This window comes from Limulus polyphemus, unplaced genomic scaffold, assembly GCF_000517525.1.
Source record: "Limulus polyphemus unplaced genomic scaffold, Limulus_polyphemus-2.1.2 Scaffold762, whole genome shotgun sequence".
Taxonomy (NCBI): Eukaryota; Metazoa; Arthropoda; class Merostomata; order Xiphosura; family Limulidae; genus Limulus; species Limulus polyphemus.
Window position 1 is genome coordinate 382471 of NW_013666372.1, and position 23923 is coordinate 406393.

A 23923-nucleotide genomic window follows, 5' to 3' on the forward strand; every position below is an offset into this window, starting at 1 on the left:
TGTGGTGGGATTATTAGTTAAGACACAGTTAAAAGGGTAATAAAACAATAAAATTTAAGTAGAAGCACACACACACACACTTTTACAAGCTTTAAGCTATTTAGAATAAACAATTGTGGTTTCTTGTTAAAATTTGCAGTTTTTTTCAGAAAGGAAACAGGGTAATTTAGAATTATTTCCTAACTTTCTTATCGTGGTTATGAGGTTGGTCAAATCGACCAAATGGACAATGTTTTAGTAAAAATACTTAATTAAAAATTCTTAATTTTTTGTTTACAAAAGACTTAATGTTTACTGAAAGCTTGCCAAATTTCGTGAACATACATTAAATTCTTTCAGAGTCATAGTATGTATACCACCATGGTTACATGATGATTATGGGGTTGTGTGATATATACAAGCCTGTTGCAATATGGTTTATAAAGTTAGAGATTATCTTACCATATGTGAAAAATCCATTGTGTAAAGGTAACTGTTGTATTTATTTAAATTACCATATTGTAGATACAAAGTACAGTCCTCTACCTTGTGTAAGCATAATTTTTTTTATATTGAAATAGACAACTACCATAATTTATCTCTTTAAACCATAGTCTGTCTAACAAAGACCAATCCTGTTACTTTTAATATTTCATTAGGAAAATACAATATTACTGTAAATGTGAAACATGAGAGTAAAAGTTTTTCAAGCAATACTACATTATTATTCTTGACTTATAGGTTGGAAAAACATAATGTCATAGTGAAGTAACTCAAGCTAAAATTTAATAATTTTTCTTTGCATGTAAGTATCAATCTAATAGGTTGAAAATGTCAAAAGCTTTGATATTATGCATATAAAACTACCTTTATTAAAACTATCATACATATAAATAATATATATATATACACGCAAACACCATATTTTCTTAATCTTTGCAAGATGAACTGAATGTACAAAAGGGTCAGTCTAATGGACCAACCCCATATTGGAGTAGGAATGTTGACTATAATTCCAAATTTAACACATGTATATACCTTGCATCTGACAAGCTTTTAGTAAAATATACAATTCTTTTGTACACAGAAAATCAGATTTCTTACAAAGTATTTGTACTCAAGATATGTTTTTGAATTGACAATTTCAGTCTGACTCAGTCTCTGACAAGTCAGAGTGCAAGGTGATTGTCAACTGAAGAATAAAAATACTTTTATCCATCCCACAGTTTACATATTGCATTTGCATAACTTCCAGAACCTCCAAAATAAATATCTACATTTTTTTTTTCAGTATTTCTTTATATTGCCTCTGGTATTTATTCTTCTGTTACATAAACTGTTGCTAAATCAGCAATGTAGGATAAGATAAACAGTTGATGACTCTAACATCAAATACGTGATATCATGTTGAATGTCACCCTGTAAAAGTTTGTGGCATGCACACTTTGAGCCTCACCTGTGTACCTAGAGTTAATAGTTAAACATATCTACACAGCCTAAAAACAAAAACTGAAAAGCTGTTAGTTTCCTCCCTTGCACTGTCATTTCATGATCACATTCACATTTTTGGATTTGATAAATAGCTGTTTATAAATTTCTCCACAGAGCAGAATACACAGGGATATGTAAAAATGTATTCATGAGCAATTAATATTTTATTAGCAATATATACAACAATTGTATGTTTTGTTATTATTATACATGTAGTTTTGGGATGATATTTTTCATAACATACATTTGGTAAGCTATTTGCTTATTGTTTTCTTCATTATCATAACTTAATTTGTGTTCTATAGATAAGTATCTGTAGAAGTTAAAATTCAGACACAGTCTCAGCTTTCACTTCAGTTTCATTTATAACATAAAAGTAGGTTTGGCTACCCATGACATTTATATTGATACAAGTAATTCTGTTGATATATTTTTGGGTGTTCTAACAATTAAATATACAGAAACATCTTTTCATATTTACAGTTTTTATACTCTAAATAACATTTAAAATAGCAAAATTATAAAAATGTAATGTATATGTGATAAACATTTTCAAGCAGAGAATCATATATTCATCCCAGAAACTGTGGATTTTACTTTAGTACTAGATCTTACTATGTGGGTGAATTTACAGTGAAAAATGTTTATTATTAAACAGAGCAACAAACCACATTTATTAGAAGGTCAAAATTATTGTACATTTTTGTTTCAATTTCAAAAATGAATGTAATTATATTTAATAGATATTTACTTCATGTTGATTCTAGACTTCTGCTTTTAAATGCAAAAAATTATACTAGATGTGAAGAGTGTACAAGACTAGTACATGTTCAAAGTGACATTGTATTGGTTTGACTGTAGTTAGAATTAACTGAGAATACAGTAAAAACAAACAATTATATTGATGTATGATGCTAATAATGTTTATATGAAAGTTTTCAAATTTGAGTCTTGCATCACCTTTTTGTTTCATTTGAAATTAAGTTTTTTCCTGAAATGTTTGTAGAAAATGAAGACGTATTGTTAAAATGTTACCTGAATTACTTCAGCACTAACAGTATTAAAACTATCTGAAATACTTTTAACATGAACAGTATTTAATTGTTAATTGAAACACCTCAACATTAACAGTATTAAAACATTAACTATAATACTTCAAAATTAACAGTGTTATAACATTAACTGAAATGTTTCAATATTTTAATTTTACTCAGGCTGAGAATCTGCTGTTGGATGGAGAGATGAATATTAAAATAGCAGACTTTGGATTTAGTAATGAGTTTTCTCCCGGTCAGAAACTGGACACATTTTGTGGTAGTCCACCATATGCTGCTCCAGAATTGTTTCAAGGTATTTTACTCTCTGAATTTTTGCACCTATTATGTTTAATTCAAGTTTCAAAAATATAACTTGTTCATTTCATGTCTTGAACACATTTTGGCTAGTGTACTGTAAGGAATTGTGTCTAAGCTCTGTTATCTAACTGACTGATTTCCTGTTTATCTACACATATCTTAGTTTAAATATTCAACAGAGCAAATTGGTGAAGTTTTACTTCTTCCAGATTCAAAACATGTAATTTATCTTAAAATAATCACTATTCTAATTAGGTCAACTTTCAGTATCATTGCTGTTGTATTTTTTATTAAAGTGAACATTGTTATACTTTATCACTATACTTACTGTTTTAATGTTAAAACAGCTCCCTGCTAACTTCTGATTACTTCTTATTTCAAATTGACACTTTTACAGCATAAATATCTTTCTCCAATTTTATACAGTCATTGCTGATTTGACTTGGCTATTCTGGCATTCCAGATTATTTTTAGTTTATATAATGCTTAATCAGTCAGACTCAATATCAACAGTAATATAAATACAGAGGTTAATCAGTGAAAATTAAAAGCATAAATTGGCAAGTCCCAATTTGGATAAGAGTTTCCAACTTTTGATAATCTTTAAACTGATGATTTTGCAACAGTTTCATCTGTTAGTTACTCTATGCTAAAATTCTTATAATCCATGTTTTGTTAATTTGAAGATCTGTATAAAGAAAGATGGGAAATACATATCAATTTCAAATTCTAAAAGAAAAGAGTTTTTTGCAGTCTCTTACTGTATTCTAAAACTGCTACAATCTGCTACAAAGTATCTGTTACTCCTGTGTAAAGAAATGTGGGAAAAACATAACATACAAACAAAACATACCTAAAAGTATAACAGATTTGTACTTTATTATATGGTTAAAGCACTTGGGAGACAGTGGTAATATTGTGTTACTTTAACTCTTTCCACATGATCATCCTTTTCTGTGCATGTCATGAGTTTTTACTGAGTTACATCCAAAATTGAATTAAATTTCCTTGTTATCGTGATATATGAATAAACTTGGCATCAAAACATAGTTAATAATCCAAATTTTATTATTATATAAGTTTTAAGTTTTTAATTTTGTTATGCAATATTTAAAAAAAATCCTAAAATTTCCCCTAATATGAGAATTGTGATATTTGCTCTCTCTTCCTTTAATGTACTTACCACCCCTCTGAGAAGTATGGAATTTAACATAAATTACTCATTATATTATTGTTATTATTCAGGCAAAACATAATTTTTATAGCCTACAATCTTATTTGGTTACAGAGCCATAATCTAGAAAATCAGACCCCTCTTGCCACACCCATCTGTCACATGCTCTCTTTCAGAAATTGCCAATGGTTCTCTATGACATTTAGTACTATATTACTTATAACCAATAGAAAGCCAAAATTTTAATTTATGAGATGATATATTATATTATGTTGTTTTCCATGCAGAGAATTGTCTATTTCGATTCTAGTTCAAACTTTGTTTCCATGGGAAGCACATTGACAGGCTTAGTTGAATGTTTAACAGCTCTTATCACGTAGTTAGAAAGCTAGAAAAATTATGATAGACATAGGAGCTTGTCTGATTTTTTGTTTGTGTTATTATTCTATGTTCTTAAGTGCATTATTTAGTTAAATAAAACATTATTTTGTGCAGTAGTATTATTAGTATAATAAGTAGGGTTAAGTTTCATCGAAAGTCAACAGAAAAAAAGAAGATCCAGGTAAGTACCATATTTCTTGTTTTTCATGTGTATTCTTTATTATTATAAAAGTAATTAAAATTTAAAAATTAGAAATTTTTAGGTTAGATAAGGTTAGATTAAGTTGATCATAATAAATTTTCATAAGGTACACTCTCAAACAGCTCGCAAGTAGCCTCTGCATTACATAATTCGATAACATAATGTCATCTACACATTCACCAAATGATTTACTACTTTTTTTGTGGGATTATTAGTTAGACATGGTTCAAAGGGCAATAAAACTGTTTTGAGTTTTAAGCTATTTAGGATAAACAAATGTAGTTTCATGTTACAGTTTGAAGTCATTCTAGAAAGAAAAGGGTAATTTAGATTTATTTTGTATATTTTTTATTGTGGTTATGAGGTTGGTAAATTTGAATAGAGATAAAGTAGAGAAAATAACAGACAAAATATAAAATTTTACTGAAAAAAAAGAGTTTGAAATTTATTTAGGAGGTTTCAGAGATTGTGCAAATGAAATATGATCATTTTTGGATGAAGAAAAGTATTTTTAATTTTAACATGAAAGTAAATAACTTTGCACTCAGAACAGTCAATGCTTTGGGTCTGACTATATATTCACAGAGAAATGTTTAGTGAAAATAAATCATTATATATTCTGATTTTTTTGTCTGCAAAAAACTTAATGCTTACTGAAACTTTGGGAAATTTCATAAAGATATACAAAATATACTAGAATTTATAGTATGGAAACTATAAATGTCAACTTAGGGTATGAACTTGGGTAGTTCGATTTAGCTCATAGTGAGAGCATTAATGGTTTAAGTAATAATGTGCAAAACAATAATCTGAATTTTTAACAATAACAGTTTGATCCAGCAAAGTATTGGTACTTTGTCAACCTCTGAAGTTAGCTGGTTTCATGAGTGATGTGACTAGCATCTGCAAGTATAAAATACAGTATAATCCACTGAAAATGGAGAGATGAATTCACTATATAAAATGCTTGATATCCAACAACATATAAAAATTGCTTGTCTCAGAATTATGTATCTCACTTTTTATTTTGGAACAATCACATTTATACTTTGTTTACATCCTCCTGATAGTTGTCTCAGAAACACATTTAATAAACATAAAAAGAGCTTTATAACCTTTGTTCAAAAAATTAAAATACTTAAGGGCTAAAGTATGGAATGAAATAACAAAGCATTACAAGCTAAATTTTGCTGTATCAAAAATAATGACTAAAAGTATTCTAATAAAAACCTTAAATAAAAAAGAAGTTGAGAATATAGATCATTCTTGTTATTGTTCATCATTTTGATAAATCTAGATGTTGTAATAATCATGATTAAGTTCAGTTTATTCAAAAACCAAATAAATGTTCATGTTTTTCCATAATTTGATTTTTGTATTAAAACTTCTGTTTGGAGTGTGTAATATTTCCTTCAAGTGATAAGCACAGAAGCTTAATAAAAAATTTAACATTTGAGTGATTAATTTTAGTTATAGCTTTTGTATTTATTGTAGTAACTTGCTAACGTCCAATATATATTCTGGTACTTGTCAGTTCTTTGATTGTGTTTTACATCATTTTCAGTAACCTTGACATGAAATATTCTTCTGATTGAAATATATAGTGAAATCAAGCGATTTATTTTCTTCCTCTTTTGTCAGGGAAAAAGTATGATGGTCCAGAAGTAGATGTGTGGAGTCTCGGAGTGATCCTCTACACACTAGTCAGTGGTTCTCTGCCTTTTGATGGAGCTAATTTGAAGGTATAAATTTACTGGCAAGTACTTAAAATTAGCATTTTCTAAATGACTTGTACTAAGTGACACAGAAATGTATGATTAACTTTCTGATATTGCTTGGATATTTATTAAATCTTTTCTATAATTTCAAATATTGTGGAATTTACCAATTCTTTCAGTGCAAGTATTATTTGTCTTTTCTCAGTGTATTGATACAAAACAGAACTATTATATTAGACTAAAATAGTGTTTCAGTGTGTTCCAGGCATCATCAATGAAATCGTTGGATTGGTGAAATAGCAAAAGGAAAAAAAGAAGCCAAGTCTTTAGCTGTTTCAAGCAATAAGTTTGATAAACTCATAAATCAAAATAAATATCTAAGCAAAAGAACATCTATGAGCTCATAAAGTCCTAGTGGTTTCCTACTAACACATTTTTTATGTGATTAGTTCAGTTTTATTTGACTGAGTTTCTACACTTACTCCACTATTAAAGAGTTCAATAATATATTGACAATATAGGCATGCTTTTATAGCTCTTTTTTTTTCAAGTCTGTACCTTTTTCATATAAATCAGAGTAAGAAATTTCATTAAACTGTTAGTAGTGATGTACATTATACAAAGTTGAAGTGAGAAGTAAATAGTTTTGGTAGTGTCTACTCTTTGCTCTTCTTCCTGACTTTTACTTCCTTGTTTTTTCTTATTGTTTGTTAATCTTTATTTTACAAAACATTTTGCCAGACTCTAGTCCAGACTCGTCTTTTTTTCTTCACCTGTTACTCATCTCCTTTCACCCATTTTAAAAAATTTCTCATCTAAGATGCCATTGGTCTGGTTCATCATGGAGGAAATATTTGGACTTAACTGACCTCAGAGGGACATCACCATAAATTCATGTTGACTCTCTTTTTGCCAAGTTTTAAGAAACTTTATCAGTAAAATGCCATTTTAAGTTGTTATTAGTATGAAGTCAATATTTTGTGTCAGGCATTTCCAAAATGCCTGACATACATTATCTTACTTCCTCTCACAGAACAGATTTTCCTGACTTGCATGGCCCTCTGTATGCACAAATTTTTGCTTGCCACTAGCCTTGATACTCCCACCTACTATCATGTGTTTTCATAGTAGGGAAATGAGCATGCAACAACCCTCCACCAATGGGAGTAGGACACAACTCGCAGCATAGTTGACTCCCTCTATGCAGCTTAGCCCAAAACCACTTCTTGATTGGCACATGTGATGTTAAGACGTGTTTTTCACGTGTGTTTTTCTTTATGGAATTTTCAATCAGTTCCTTGTTGTTTTTTTTAACTTAGTTTTTCTTTATGTTAGCTACACTTGTGTCCTATAACTTTAGATACCAAATGTTAGCATTGTGTGTGTCTTTTATTTTAATACATGATTCTTTGGAGCTCCCTGTTAGACTTTTCTACTTCTGCTCATAGTTGCCATGATTTCTGAAGTTCACGTTACAGCTACTCTCACTGCTGTGCTTACTACAGTTAACCTTCCTTCAACTACAGTGACTTCTGGGCTACAGCTGTAAGCAGAAGATGTTAAGACATTGGTTTGTTGGGAGTTGGCTAATTTTGTTAGAGCTCCTGATTCATCTGAGGATTATCCTATTATGCCTTATTCATTGATACAAGAACAAAGCATGTCCTCCCCCTTTCTATATGCCACAGTGACATTTAGTTCCAGTGGAAGTTCCCAGGCCTCCTCCTCCTTTCCTGGAGTTAGTAAACAAGGTATGTTATGTTTTGTTCCCCCATTCCTTTGACACCCCCCATTCCCCATTAAGTGAGACACCTTTGGGCCAATAACTTGTTATCCCCTCCTCATCAGATATTGGGGTTTGTGTCAATAAGTTTGTAAACCACTTAAGTTCAAGGGTCAATTTTCCTTGACCCCCAAGAAATATGGAAGTCCATGCTATGACTTACCATAGGTCTGGACTTTTTTGGACTTGCAGCAGCTAGATGCTCTAGTGCTTCTCTGGGGTTCAGATCCCAATACTTTGGTAACGTTTTCCCAACCTCAATTTTCCCATATTTGCTTCACTTTATCCTCCCTTCTTTGTTCCATTTCCTAAATTCATCTTCTGTCTGAGGCTCTTAATTGTTCCCGTGAAGGGTTTTCGGTGGAGATTTGTGCCCTACTTCTTTCCATGCTTGCATGACTGTTCTCTTCTGCACTTTCCCTCCAGATATGGCTCCTCTGTTTTGGGATGCTCTTTTATATGACGTATGTTTATCCCCCCCATATATTACTTGCAAATGGCTTCTTTTTTAAGGCAAGATGTTTTTGAGGGTCTTTCTGAGTCTTGAGTGTGCAAGTTTTCACACCCCCCCTTTCTTCATTAGCATTCTGTTTTTTCTCAACCGTCTTCTGAACTTGTACCTACGTCTCATCCTCCTCTTTCCTCTGTTTTACCAGTTCCTGCTTCAGCACCCATGGCAGTCCCAGTGACTATGTGATGGGTATAGGTCTGATGGGGGGCCAGGCTTTTGTGCCTTGTCACCATTTGGGAGCCCTTCACCACAGACCCTTGGGTTCATTCTGAAGGGTTTGTACTTCATTTCAGTTCCCCTCCTCCCCTGTCACCGCTTCCCATATCCTTTCCCTCTCCTCGGGATTCCATTTCCAGCCAGAACCTTTACAAGGTGGTTCTAAATCTTCTTCACAAGGGCACTGTAGAACAGGTAGATCTTTCTCATCCAGGTTTCTATTCCCATTTGTTCATATTCCCTAAGAAAACCAGGGACTGGTGCCCCATCATCAATCTCTTCCATGAATTGCTTCCCCGAACTTTCTCGATTCCCCATGGAGACCTGCCTATCTCTTTGAATGGCTTTCAATCCAGGCCTTTGGATGACAAAGGTAGATGTCTTGGATATTTACCTCTACATTTCCATTTCCCAAGCATCCCATCATTTAATTCATTGAGGTTGCATCTACCAGTTCCAGTCTCTTCTGTTCAGGCTGGCTACCTCTATGCTTATTCATCCATCCATCTTCTTTGTGTTGTCCTCTCAGTCAAACAAACCACTCTTTGTCACATCATGGTGGCTTCAATTTGGCTTGCACAGCTGTGGTTTCCACTTTTGCTTCTGTTTCTACTGACATTTCCACCTCCTCTACCCCTTTCACCCACTTTCCTCAGACAACCTCACATTGGCACACTACATCCTTCACTTCTAACACTCTGTCTTCACAGGTAGCTTTTATACAATCCCTTGCCAGATTGGTCGGTCTTTCCTTGCAGGTTACTTCCCTCATTTCCCATTCTGTTCACTCTTCCTCCATGTCAGTTTGCCAGTGTAAGTAGTTTGTGTACTGCCATTGGTCTTTTCATCATGGTTCTCCTCCATCCCACCCTACCTTCTGCATCTGATTTCCTTCCTTGCCTGGCTTTTTGACAAGGAGCTGATTATTGTGCAGACTTGTCAGCTACTTTCCCTATCACAAGATTATGCTGTGTCTTCACTTCTCCAGTTTTCACTCTATTTTTTCTTTTCTTCTGCCTTTGCTGTCATCCGTGTTCTACCTCCCTCCCTGATTGGAACCTCAATGTTGTCCTCTATGCCCTCACACTTTTCCTTCAAGCCCATGCCATCCTGTTCCTTATGTTATTTTTCCTTAAACATCTTTTCCCTCCATCTTTTGGCATGAGGATGTCAATGTTCGGTTTTGTTTGCTTTTGATATATCTCACATCTTATATCACAGGAACTATGTCCTTCTCTACCCAGATCAGTCTTTCCTGCCCAAAACATTGGCTGCACATAGGGGCAATTTTGCCTACACCCCAATTTCCCTCTCTTCTGTTTCTCACCTTTATCATTGTTCTGATTCGGATCACCTCTTATGTCACGTCCAGAGTCTCTACTGTTATGTGGCTCACACTGCTCTCTTCCAGAGCACAGAAGTGATATGGTCTCCCATGGGTGTGTCTCACATACTCTTGATTTCTCCTATTATTACCCTTACAGGTTGGATTTGCCATCTGAATCACCTTATTCTTCCCTGTCTCCTGATGATTGTTGTCTATTCCAAGCCTCTTTTAATCAAATCTGTCACATGTCCCTGGCTGTCTGATTCCTTGTCTATTGGAGGATACCAGGTATACTTATTCTTAAACCCACACTGTACAACCATTCAGGTCAATAATGTCCACCGTTGAGATAGGGTGTTTCACAAGACTGCTTGTAGGTTTTTCCTCGTGGTGCTTTGCATCATAAGTATGTGTTGCTCTGGACCATAAGCTTGTGGACTAACATGAGTAAAGCAGAAGGGGATTGCTGCCCATCCCCACTGCTCTTTTGATTGGCTGTATCAGGAACAAACAACTTTTCAAAATAATATTTTGCAGTCACCTATTGTACTTGCATTTCTCCAGACTCTCCAATGCATTTTTCCCCTTCTCTTCCAGTGCAGTATGGGAGTACTTACCACCTAGCAGCTGGAGTGGTGAACCATGGAGGCTTCCTCTTGAGTGTGCATAATCCCACTTGGTTGAGAGTTAGGAGGTGATGTTCTGCCAGTTTAGGCACTGTTGAGAGTTAGGAGGTGATGTTCTGCCAGTTTAGGCACACCTCCTATTGCAGACATTTTGTAATATTTCAAATGCTTTATGATGTGGACTTTATGATGCCTGCCACTATGCACTTCACCTCTCCAATTGGGCACCCTCCTTCCTACCGGTTGTTGGTTCTAGGGGAGGTACAGGTGTTCACTGAAGCTGGACCGGTTTCTTAAGTCCTCACATGTGAGTGGCCCAGGTACCCTCCTCCTACAGAAGACTGAATGATTCATCCCCAGTGCCTCCTGGTTCTGGACTGGTGTTGAACTGCCACATTGCTGCCTGCCTGCCTTCCTACCACTGTCTAAATCAGATTTTCTTCCTCCTTTCCATTTCTCTTGCCCCAGGTGAATGGTAGAGGACCCTCTTTCTAACATGGGCTGGATAATCCTATAATGTTTCTTTTGGTGTTGGTTGATATTTAACTCCCCCTTATGGTCCACTGCACCCTAGCCACTCTACACCATGGGTTTCTTCATTTCATATATGGGGTCCCTTCAATGTTTTTGCCCTTATTGCGACACACCACCTTAATGGGTGAAGAGTATACCTGGCTCAGAAGTTGTGCAGTCTCCCATGGGAGTGTCTTACATACTCTTTATTCACACACCCTATAGGCTTCCTTTGGGCACTTTCTGAAGGTTGGTCATTTAGATAATGTTACACCGGTTCCTTCACCATGTCATTGTTGAATTCTAGCTATTCTGTGAGTTGAGTTGAGATAATGAATTGGAAGCTAACATTTTCCTACACAGAAAATATATTTCCGATAGATTTTTACCTCCTCTCACACTTCCCACCCTTCCTCCCCACTTCTTGTGTCTTTTCCTTTTCTGTTGCTCAATCTGGAAGGGATTTTGAGCTAAGCTGCATAGAAGGAGTTAGCCGTGCTGGGAGTTGTGTTACACTTCTATTGGTGGAGGGATTTCACATGCTCAGTTGGATGCTATCACAAAACTGTCTCACTTGAAAACATTTGAGGGTAGGTAGGAGTATCAAGGCTAGTGAAAAGTGAAACTTTGTGCATATAGAGGGGAGTAGAAGTTGGAAAAAGCTATTCTGTGACAAGATGTAAGAATCTATTGGAAATACATTTTCAGTGTAGGAAAATGTTAACATTATAAAACTAAAAATTTGGGTATTTGCTTTTTCAATGGAATTATTAATTTTCTTTTTTAGTCAAAAAACTTTCAACTGTTGATAATTTATCTTATGGACTTGTTTTATAGACATGATGGGAGGGTATTTTTGGACCAAATTCATGTCGACAGTTTGAGTTATGTTGTAGATTTTATTTTGATCATACAGTGAAAGGATATTTTTGGGCTAAACATCTTTCAACTCTAGTCATTTTTCATATGGATTTGTTTTTATAATGACATAGCGAGAGGATATTTTTTGTAAGTAGTGAATACTTTTCTTAAAATTTCATTTGTGTATAAAGAAATAATGAAACAGAAATTATAATTTGTATATGAATTTTGTTTTTAGGAGTTGAGAGAAAGGGTGTTGCGAGGGAAGTACAGAATACCATTCTATATGACAACAGACTGTGAAAACCTGCTTAAGAAATTCTTAGTTCTTAATCCAACAAAACGAGTCTTGCTTGAAGTATGTTCACCTTGACATTTTGTCAATTTACTTAGATTTTATTGTATGTAAATTATTTTGTAATGGCATTAGTATATATATTGTCACGCTAGGCACTTTTTATATATTATGGTAAAGGTGATGCATTTCTGTCACTCATAATTAATTTTTACACTACATTTGTACAACATAAAGTGGAAATTAAAATTTACTGTTATTTAAAAAGAGAATTATATCTTTCTGTAGTGGAATATATGTACAAAATGAAAAATCATGGAGTGAAATCTACACAATTACAAAAATGATTCATATGATTATAATAAATGTTTTTGGATGTTGAGAAGCTAGCCACAAAGTGGCATTTTGAAGGGGTTTAAAAGATGTAAGTTCTATCATTTTATTATGACATTTATTGTATTTTTTAAGTTTTTTGTTGAGATTCTGTTTGTTTGTATATTTTGTAATTATTTAGAGTATAATGAAAGATAAGTGGATGAACTTAGGATATGAAGATGAGCAACTTAAACCTTATGTGCAGCCAGAATCTGACATGCAAGATGCCAGAAGAATAGGTAATAATTACATTTTATAAATAAAAGTATTTTAGCATTGTAAATATTTTTTCTCTAACTAACTTTCTCACTATGGGCTTGATCAAATTAGCTGAGTTTGTGATCCCAAATTGACCTTTAAAGTTTCTATACTATAACTTTTAGTATGTTTTGTTTATTTTCACGAAATTTTGCAAGCTTTCAGAATTTTTAATGAAGTATTTTCACTAAATATTTCTCCATGTATATATGGAATCAAAGTGTTGACTATTCCAAGGAAAAATGATTTATTTTCATCTTAAGATTAAAAAAATACATTTCATCTGAAAATTGTCAAATTTCATTTGTGTAATCTCTAAAACCTCCTAAATAAATCTCAAACTTTTTTTTTTTTGAGTAAAACTATATTTTATGTTATGTTTTCTACCCTAATTCTATACAGGGTTGGTCAATGTGACGAACTTCGTAACCACCAAAAACAGTTGGAATAAATCTAAATTACCCTATTTTTATTTCTAGAATAACATAAAATTGTAACATGGAACTACATTTTTTTTTCTAAATTGATTTAAACTCGTAGCAGTATACATATGTTTATACTTAAATTTTATTGTTTTATCAACCTTTGAACTGTGTCTAAGTGATATTCCCACCATATAATTTGTAAATCACTTGGTGAGTGTGGAATTCATATTACCCTATCAAATTACATAATGCACAAACTACTCATGAATGTACCTTGTCAAATATATCATTATTCTTTATTTTACCTAATCTAACCTAAAAATTTATAATTTTTACACACAAAAAACAAGAAATAAGGTACTTACCTGTGTCTTCTTTTTGTTATTGCTGTCAACTGTTGATGACGTTTAACGTTTTATATACTAATGGTACTATTGCAGAAAATAATTTTTTATTGAATTAAATTTTGCACCTAAGAACACAGATAATAACATGTTAAAAGTAGACAATGTCCTATAGCTATCATAGTTTTTTGGCTTTATAACTATGTGATAACAGCTGTTAAAAATTTAGCTAATCTCCTTGATGTGTTTCCCATGGGGATAAACTTTGAACTGGAAAAAAATAGACATTAAATAATGCACCAAAGTACACAGAATAATCACATGCATAAAGCAGACAACATTCCAAAACTATCACAGTTCGGCTAAGCTTGTCGATGTACAGTGTGTCCCAGAAGTCTGGGAAATATACACAGTGTATTCTTTATTTATTTATTATTCAAATTGCATGCCATTAACAGCCATACACATGTCAATTCTTGGTATACTGTGCCATCAATGTATTTTCTTTCCTGAAATATGTACAAATGACACTAGATATGTGTTTGTTTAACTTTAAGAATATATTGTCTATTTTCCCTATGGGTCCAGACTTCTGGGATACTCTGTATTTTCCCTGGGAAAAAAGTTTGAACTGAAAGTGAAATAGACAATTCTCTATACAGAAAACAATGATTAAATTATTAGATTAAATTAAAACCTTGGCTTTTTATTGGTCATAAATAATATAGTATTAAATGTCAAGAGAGAACTATTGGCAATTTCTGAAAGAGAGGATGTGATGGGTGGGTGTGGCAAGATGGGTCTAATTTTCTATCTTATGTCTCTCTAACTAAATAAGGGTGAAGGCTATAAAAATTATGCTTTATCTGAGCAATGACAACATTATAATGAGTAATTTACGTTAAGTTTCATACTTTTTGGAGGGGTGGTATATGAATTAGAGAAAATTAGAGAACTAGACAAAAAGTAATCATAGTAAGACTTTATTAGCTGGAAATTCACTCGTACTATTGGATACAAACGTGTTAATGAACTAAGGACACCTGGTATAAGCTATGATAAGACTAGCAAAACAATGGGTCTATGTCTCACATTTACAGGGCAACTATAATGCAGATTTAATGCTTGGAGTACTATTTTGCACTTTTTCAGTTCACTAATCATTGCTGCTATAATGCAAGATTAATTTCTTTAACCAAGTTATGATTGGTAATTAGTATGCATACTTATTTACATGTTCTAATGTAAATCAATGCTAAATTTGGGATTCGCTTTATGGGGAATTCTGATGAAAGTGTTTTAATGAAATACATGGATTCCCTAAGGGGTTGTGTGAAGCAGTTTACATTAGTGTAAACCTCTGGGCAAAGACAATTTGTTTGGTGCCACTTAGGAGTTGGTAAGTCCAGCAGTTTAGAAAAAGGGTTCTCAGGACATCCCCAGGTTCCCCAATGATTGGGATTAAGAATTCGTTTGGTATCATTTAGAAATTGGTGCAACCAGCAGTTTAGGAGGAATTACGTGAAACAGACACAACACACATACACAAAGACAATTTTGAACTATTTTGCACTTTTTCAGTTTAACTATTATTTCTGCTAGCATGCAAATGTAACTTTTTAAATGAAGTTATAAACAATAATTAGTAGGCCTGCATATTGACGTGCTCAAATGTAAATAAATGCTAAATTTGTGGTCCACTTTTGGGGAATTCCTATAAAAGTGTTTTCATGAAATTTCTGGGTCCCCTAAGAGGTTAAATTAAAAGTTTTATGTTTGTGCAAACCTCAGGGACAATTCATTTGGTATCATTTAGAAGTAGTTTTGGAGAATGGGTTTTCAAGAAATCTCTGGGTTCCCCAAGGGTGGGGTGAAAATTTTACATTTGTACAAACCTTAGAACCAAAGCGATTGAGTTAGAAGTTGGTGTGATCAGCAGTTTAGGAAGAGTTATGTGACACACACGCACACAGACACTGAATCTTATTATATAGATTGTAGAAACATCACTGATGAATGTAACAAATGAAAAACAATCTCTATCATCAATATCTAAATTTTGTGTTTCTAATCGGTTTGACACTTTGATACTCATAAAAGGGAATATAGAAAATCTAAAATGGAAAATTGAAAGTTGACACAAAGAAGGCCATATTTTCTTAAGCAACTGCTAAAATAGCCATGAAAAATTACCAAAGAGAAATGTAAAAAAAACAACAAATATATAATTCAGTATAAAACTAGTTTAAAACTTATTACATATATTAAATACATATTAATTGACAGTAAAAAAAACTTGGCTTGCTTATAATTTTAGAATTGTAAAAATCTTATTTTTATTGTATGCCAGTGATTGCAAACACAGTAAAACTGTGTATTTTTTCTAATCGAAGAAAGATAAAGTTTATAATTGTATAAAATATAAACTTTATACAAAGTTTTATAAGTATGTAACATAACATTAAAGGACAACAAGGGAGTCTTTGTTCCATCTATACTGTCTTATTTGCTAAATTAAACTAAACTCTTAAAAATGAAACAAAAAGGAGAAAGAAAACCTCAAATATTTATCAAACTTTCCCTTAAACTCTCGTAAATTAACTGTATCCACCACATCTGAAGACAACTCGTTCCATTGACCATCCACCCATTTAGAAAAATAAAGCTGTCTTAGCTGAACATGACTTCTTCCCTGGCAAAATTTAGATTTGTGTCCCCTAATCTTACCATTCTCACCATTAAATATGGAAAAAAGGTGGTACATCAACACTATCAATTCATATAACAATCTTAAACACCTCAATTAGATCCCTTTTAAGAAGTTCTGAGATTTTAACCTATCCTCATTTGATAACATTTCCATCCCAAGTATCAACCTAGTAGCCCTTCTCTGAACACTTTCCAACAATTCAATGTCCTTTCTGAGGTAAGGAGCCCAAGGCTGAATGGAAATACTCCAAATGTGGTCTAACTAATGACCTATACATTGACATTATAACCTCTGTAGATCTGTATTCAGTGTTTCTGTAGATACAACCTAATCCTATATGCCCTGCCACTAGCAACAACACATTGCTTGGATGGCTTAAGAGAGTGATCAACTAGAACATCAAGATTTTTTTTTCTCCAGTAACACTGCTAAAGCTGTTCTCATAATTCAAATGGTGATATTCCATATGCATTACCTTGCCTTTATTATAATTAAAATTCATCTGTCATTTATTTGCCTAACTCACCAAATATCCAAACCATTTTGTAAAGCATCAACATCCTCCTCACAGCTAGCAACACCCAAAACTTTAATGTCATCAACAAATTTAAATTATTTGTTAACCATTTTTTCATCTATGTCATTGATATAAATAAAAAAGAACAATGATTCTAACATTGAGCCCTGAGGAACCCCACTTGTGACATTAATCCAAAGAAAGAAATGTCATAGTTGATAGGAATATATAAAATGTGCAATTAAAATGTACAACAAAGGTAAGAATTTTGAATTGTTTCTTAAACAAATTACAATGAAATCTTTTGAATTGTCAAAGCTGGGAATAAATACAAATCACACATAAAAATAAGATATTTTATTTGCACAAGTTACATAATCAAAGTAACCACTGAATTTGAACATGGTGTGGGAAGGGCACCATTTGAACACAGACCAGTGTCAAACATTTTGAATTGTTAATATTAAAACTGTTTGCTGTAATAAAACTATATGTGTGTATGTTAGTTGATAAAAGTTGTTCAAATGTGATAATTTTTTTGTTTGTGTTTTGCCATTTGGATTTTTTTTAAAGATGATATACAAGTTTTAAATAATATTGAAAAGTAGGAGAAAACTCTATCAGAAATATCCTATGATAGATTTTTTTCTGTAATGTGTGAAAAGAACAGATGAAAAAGTACACTAAGAAAGTATTCATACAATTTAAAAAATGTTTGAAACTGTATTAATATCACCAAAAATATAGAAGAAGAGTAACAGTGATCAGTCATTTCATAAAAGTGCTGAGAAAACTGTTAGTTTGCTATATAATCCTACCAACAATGTTGTGCTTGAAAGTCTTAGAAATGTTAAAAATATACTTATGTTGTATAGGACTGTAGAATCAACATTCAAGATTTTTAACTTTATGCACAATATAGGTAAATGGTACCAGAATGATTAAATGTCCGTCATCCAAATTGTTTTATACTTTTAAAGTATTAATGTTAAAAAATGTGTGATGAAGAATATTATATGAAAATTAAAAATGAGACTGAATCTTTCTACCAGATACAAAGTGAAGGAAACAAACATCCACAAAAACATTTTACTATAGATAACTGCATGTACTTTGCTTTATCAGTTAGGTTTAAAAGGTATTTACAAGAATATTTGAATATTTTTATATGAACAAAATGCATATAGTTTTGTGATACACTATATTTTTATACATGTTTGAATTAATTAATTTTTTCTTCTTTCATTTGTTTTTTTTGTCAGATATTTTACAAAACTTGGGTTTCTCAAGAGATGATATAGAAGATTCACTTCAAAATAAGAAATATGATGACATAATGGCAAACTATTTACTGATTGGAAAAAAGACAACTGAAGTGAGTAATTCTTGATTTTGTGGTGTTGGAAATTATGGAGATGTGGTTAGCACTTCATTAAAACCAAGACACTTGTGAATTCAGGACATATCACAGTTACCATGAATTACCATTGTAGATTATTTGGGTATTTTTCTTTAAGGAAGATGTAAGGTAAAGATAGTGCTACTATAGCATAAACAAACAATATTTCAAAGTTATGAAATTGTTGTGATCCAAGCAAAATACTTCATCATTCTCCATATAATTTTTCATATCTTCTCTTGGAATTAATGTGTTTAATCATTAGAAGAAAATACTGCGGTGATAACCTACTAGACCAATGGTAAACAGTCTTTCTAAATCAGGCTTGGCTCGGCTTGATACATTGGCATTATATTAAAATTAATACATTTGTGTTGTTGTAGGGTTCATTTGGAGATGAAAATGCTGTTAAAAGCAATTATAAAAATATAATAAGGTGCACAGAATTATTAAAGGTTTATTTTAAGTGAATAGTCCTCTAGAAAATTACATCAGATTGAAAGGATAATGTCAATGAAATGAATAAATGTCCTGCTATCGAAAGTTAGTGTTTCCTTTACTGTTACTAAAGCAAAAGTATAGGAGATACTCCATATAGAAGCAGTAATATTGATACTAATATTAGGTCTGCATGAATATTTACAAAATGCACTAGATTTCCTTTAAAACTGTTACCCTCCTCTGCCCTCTCCTCCAGATTATGTTGCTTATCATGGACATGACTGTTCTAACTATTAACCTCCAGATTTTCCAGCCTGACCTATTCTCATACTTTATGTGTGTATATATAAATATATTTATATATATTTAAAATTAATTTATACATTTTTTATGTTTCTATACACACCATCTCTTTTGTATTAGATGTTGAATCAAATCCATAATGACTTATTTGCTAACAAAACTATCATTATTTTATTCCTTGTTTGTGTAATGATAGGAATTTTATCATTTATATATGTATGAAGTAAAACTGAAATTTTAAAGACGTATATATATATATTTTTGTATACTACCTAGCTTCTACTAGGAAAAATATTAAAAACTGCTTATTCCTCTTAATAAAATTAGATGTCAAGAAAGTCCAGTAATTTTTTACATACAATATTTGTTGTTGTTATAGTACAGAGTATTTGTTAAGTTGTATTTAAGCATTGAAGTTGTGAATAGCTGTATGCCAGTCTGATTGCAGAATGAAATTTGTGACTCAAGATCGGGATCCAGTTTATCACTTCAAGTTTTGCGTCGTACAGGAGACAGCTCCACAGGTGATTCGCCTTCACACAGCAAAGTCCAGAGAAGTACCTCTGCTACAACAAAGTCTCGTCAAAGTAGTCGTGTAGAAACAGGAGGTAAATTGACAGTTTTATCTATTTTAGTTAATTTGATAGTATAGTATGTTTTTTTATTCTATCTATTTTTTTGCTTGAGTACTTATGCTGATGTATGTGAACATAATGCTGGTACTGTTCATATTTCCGATACGATACCTTACTTCAGCTCACATAATAGCTGTTCTTGATTTGTGTTGCTCTCTATTTGCCGAATTTTTGCTTGCCACTAGCCTTGAGGCTCCCATCTAACATCACATGTTTACATATGGTATAGCTCCATTGCAACATGCAAATAAGCATGCAGCAATCTTCCAACAATAAGAGTGTGACACACCATCCTAGCACAGCTGGCTCCTTCTGTACCATAGAGCACGATAATGGCTTCTTGATTTGGCACTTGCGTGTAACGATGTGTCTTTTTGTTGCTCGTGAACTCTTCAGATATAGGCGTTTTTCAATGGAAGTATCTACGAAGACATTGTTACACAAGTGTCAGTAACTTCTACTTTGTTTGGTGTGAAACAACATGATTTTATTCACATTAGCCTACAAAGTACATTAGTGTTGGGTTTGTCTGTTTGTTGGGAGAGGGGACAGCTTTTGTATGGTGGGTGGTGCAGTCTTTCATGAGGCCTGAACCACCTGTTGTCCTTCACATACATCTTCCTATGTTTTGCTTTCATGACGGAAGGGAATTTGTACTTTTCTTTTTCCCACTTACTTTTTACTTCATCTTATACACATGTTGTCTTTACCCTTTCTTCATGATTTCATGACAAGGTTTCTCAGGTATGTTTTTTTACATATTCAGTTATTTTTACCACTACTTTGGGGCATACATGCCTCATCATTCTTCATTTTTTCATATGACTTTGTGTTGTATTGCTTTTCTTTCACTCCTAAATTCTGGAGTCTTCTTCAGACATGGGAAGAGGTAGATCCTTTGTCTTTTATTCGTCTTTCTTAAGCTTACGTTTTCCTACTTTCATCTTATACATGCTACTTTTTTCCATTATTTTTCCTTCTTTAACCTTCTTTTCATGGTTATCCATCATTCCCCTGTGGAACATTTGGTGGATGCTCATTCACTTATCTTTTCTCCAGTGGCATGTTTATCTTCCATGGCATTTTCACTTCCTTTTTTTTAGTTGATCTTTTGCTAGAGTTGGTTGTGGCATGATGCCCTTGTAACTCTTGTGCTTTTACTACCCTTATATCTCATATGCCTTCTTCTGGTTCCTCTCATCTTTTCTGGTGTCACATGTTGGGGCTGCAACTTTTCGAGAATTGGACTTCCATGGAATCTTATGTCCCCTTGGGTTGTGCTCATTTGTGATGTCTACAATGGACTGCAGATTCTCTGGATCTTTGCTAGGAGATGTCCTTCCTTACTCAAAGATGTTATCTAGTGGCTTAATAAAAATACTTTCAGTGAATATTCTTCTTCCTTATGTGTGGCTCATTTTCTGTTTCCAGATGACTCCTTGACAGGATTAGGGGCATGTCTGTGTCCAGAATGAGGGAAAACACAAGGGACAAGACAAGTAGGAGGATAGGTATGGAGAAAAAAAATTGAAACAATCCTGACAGAATGCCTCCCAAGCCAAAGCTAAGGGAATAGGAGCAGAAAAGAGGAAGTAGGGTGTTGAGAAGAGTGGCAAGAACATCTAGAAGAAGAGTGTCCAGAGGAGAGCACAGCCACTTGAACACCAGAGGATCAACGGACCAATCCATAGGTACTATCTTGGTGGGACTCAAGAGGCAATCCACGACAAGACTCAGGACACCAGAATAGAACAGTTTATGATACATACTTGTATGGAATATGCCCATAAAAAAAGGGTCAATAGTGTGGAAACAGGGAGAGTGAGACAAAGTGTCACCCTGGTGATTGATAAAGAAAACAACTATAGAGTTGACTGTATGTATGTAGCATCATGAGATGTCTATGAATCATCCTACAAAATATTTTCAAAATTTGATGTACCACCAAAAGTTCTAAGAGATGGATTTGAAGAGACGATATGTCGTGGTATCAAAATGACCCAAATCCACGTGAGAATTGTAAGTTGAGTCCTCCTGATACCTCCATACTGGCCGGCTCAGCCATGGTTTCCTCTCTTGCATCTTCCCCTGTCATCTCATCCTCTACCTATGTCACTATCCCTACTCCTTCAATATTATTCCTCCCTCTCCCATCCAGCAGTGTCATAAAATGTTCCAGACTCTCTTTATGTGTAGCCTTTTTTCATTCTTGTTCAGTTTGTTCTTCCACGACAAGGGTGCACATTCTGTAGTTGGTCTATGCATCATGTTTTCTTCCATTCCCTTTCTTCTATCCCCAATCTTTCCAAATTATTTTGTTGGCTGTTTGAATGAGGCTCTACCTAATACTTTTGGATTTTCTTATTATCATCATGTATTCTCCTCTCCTGTAATTTCTATGCTTTTTTGCTACTGTTTTACTCCTTGTCTTACAGTCCTTCAAATTGGGATCTGAATACTGTTTTCCACGCCCTTACCATTCCTTTCTTTGACCCTTTAGTCTCTTGTTCTTTATATAATTTTTCACTTAGGTCCTACTTTTTGCCTGTGGCCATAGGAGATAAGATGTGTATGCCATTGCTGCTTCCTGTATTTTTTCCTTCCATTTCTCAATATTGTTCTCGTTTTGTTCCGATTCTCTGTTCCTTTCATGTGGTTCATTGTTATTTGGCACACTTTGCTTCTTTTGACAGTTCACTCTCCCATCTATTTATTCTTTGGAATTCCTCATCTCCCTGAGATATTTCTCCTATTTTTCTGAAGGGATGGCTACGGCATCTCATCCATTTAACTTATGCTTCATTGGATGTTGATTCAAATCTCACCAAATCTGACACCCTACTTTCTCTCTGGCTCTTCACTTCTGGAGTTCATGTGAGATAGCATGTGGACTACCCCACTTACTTTCATTGCACACTTTCTTCTACATACTGACTTCCTCCTGTCACCATTCTATGTACCCCCTTACCAGCTCTAAATGGGTAATTTCTTTTTTATATATCACACCTTTACAGTGGCCTATTTCTACATCTCTGGATCCCACTCAGTGGCAAGTGATGTCTGTCCAGGTATACTTAACTTTGAATCTGCACTGTGCATCATTTAAAGGTTTATAATGCTCACTGATGAAATGAGGGTTTCTTGCAGTATATTGCTTCATAAATAAGGTCTGTTCCAGACCATACAAACTTATGGATTATCATAAGTAAAGCAGTGTCAGGACTGCTGCCCATCCCTCTGGACCTAGTTGAATAAACTGGGACCCTCCTGCTTTTCAAAATAGGGTTTTCATGGTCACCTATTGCATAGCCTTAAAGTATTGTATATCTCCTGACTCCTCACCTTGTTGTTTTCTTCCCTCTTCTAGTTGAATATGGAAGTCCTTGCTACTCACCAGTTCCTGGCTGCTGGGATGGTGGACCATGGAGGTTTCCTCCTGAGTGTGACCACTTCCACTCAGTTGAGAGTAGAGCAGTGGTGTTCTGTTGGTGTAGATGGTAAGTACAGTTCTCCTACTGCAGGCACTTACTTAATGCCACCTGTTTTTGACTGAACAAATACACCACATGTAGTTCACCCCTCTGGCTGGCTTTCTCCCATTTTACCACTGCCTGGAGGTTGATTCCCAGGTGGTCTGGTGTTGGATCGACATAGGACCAGCTAACACAAGTCTTTACATGTGGTTGGTAGGGGCCCTCCTCCTGTCATAGACCAGTTGAAATACTCTTTCCAATGCTGGTTTTTGACCGGAGTTGACCCACCATGTTTGCATTCCCTCTTCCTACCATTGTTCAGATATGAGGTTTCCCAGTGGCCTGATATTGGTTGTATACTGGGTCTGCACACTTGTGCCCTGCCTGGGTTGTCAGAATGGAAGTTGCTTTTCCATTCTGTTTCTTGGTCTTGAGGTGAAGATGTTTAGGGCCCTCCTCCTACTGTGGAATGGAAAACAAATACCTGATGCTGTCTGGTTTTAGACTGGAGTTCACCCACTCAATACAGTCTGACACACCTTAGTCACTCTACACCATCTGGAGCATCCATTTACTTATCGGACTTGCATCTTTTTTGTCCAGCTTGGTGA

At 33.9% G+C, this 23923-nt stretch overlaps 1 protein-coding gene across 6 annotated transcripts in view; it reads left to right on the forward strand.

Moving 5' to 3' along the window:
• LOC106460385 (MAP/microtubule affinity-regulating kinase 3-like) overlaps nucleotides 1-23923 on the forward strand; it is a 79149-nt gene that overhangs the window by 35604 nt on the left and 19622 nt on the right. For all 6 annotated transcript variants that reach the window (XM_022387105.1, XM_022387104.1, XM_022387099.1 and 3 more), the window contains exons 9-14: nucleotides 2685-2820; nucleotides 6224-6324; nucleotides 12376-12495; nucleotides 12947-13046; nucleotides 18324-18436; nucleotides 19653-19812. In XM_022387105.1, coding sequence (XP_022242813.1) covers nucleotides 2685-2820; nucleotides 6224-6324; nucleotides 12376-12495; nucleotides 12947-13046; nucleotides 18324-18436; nucleotides 19653-19812 — 730 coding nt within the window. The remainder of the gene's footprint in view (nucleotides 1-2684; nucleotides 2821-6223; nucleotides 6325-12375; nucleotides 12496-12946; nucleotides 13047-18323; nucleotides 18437-19652; nucleotides 19813-23923) is intronic.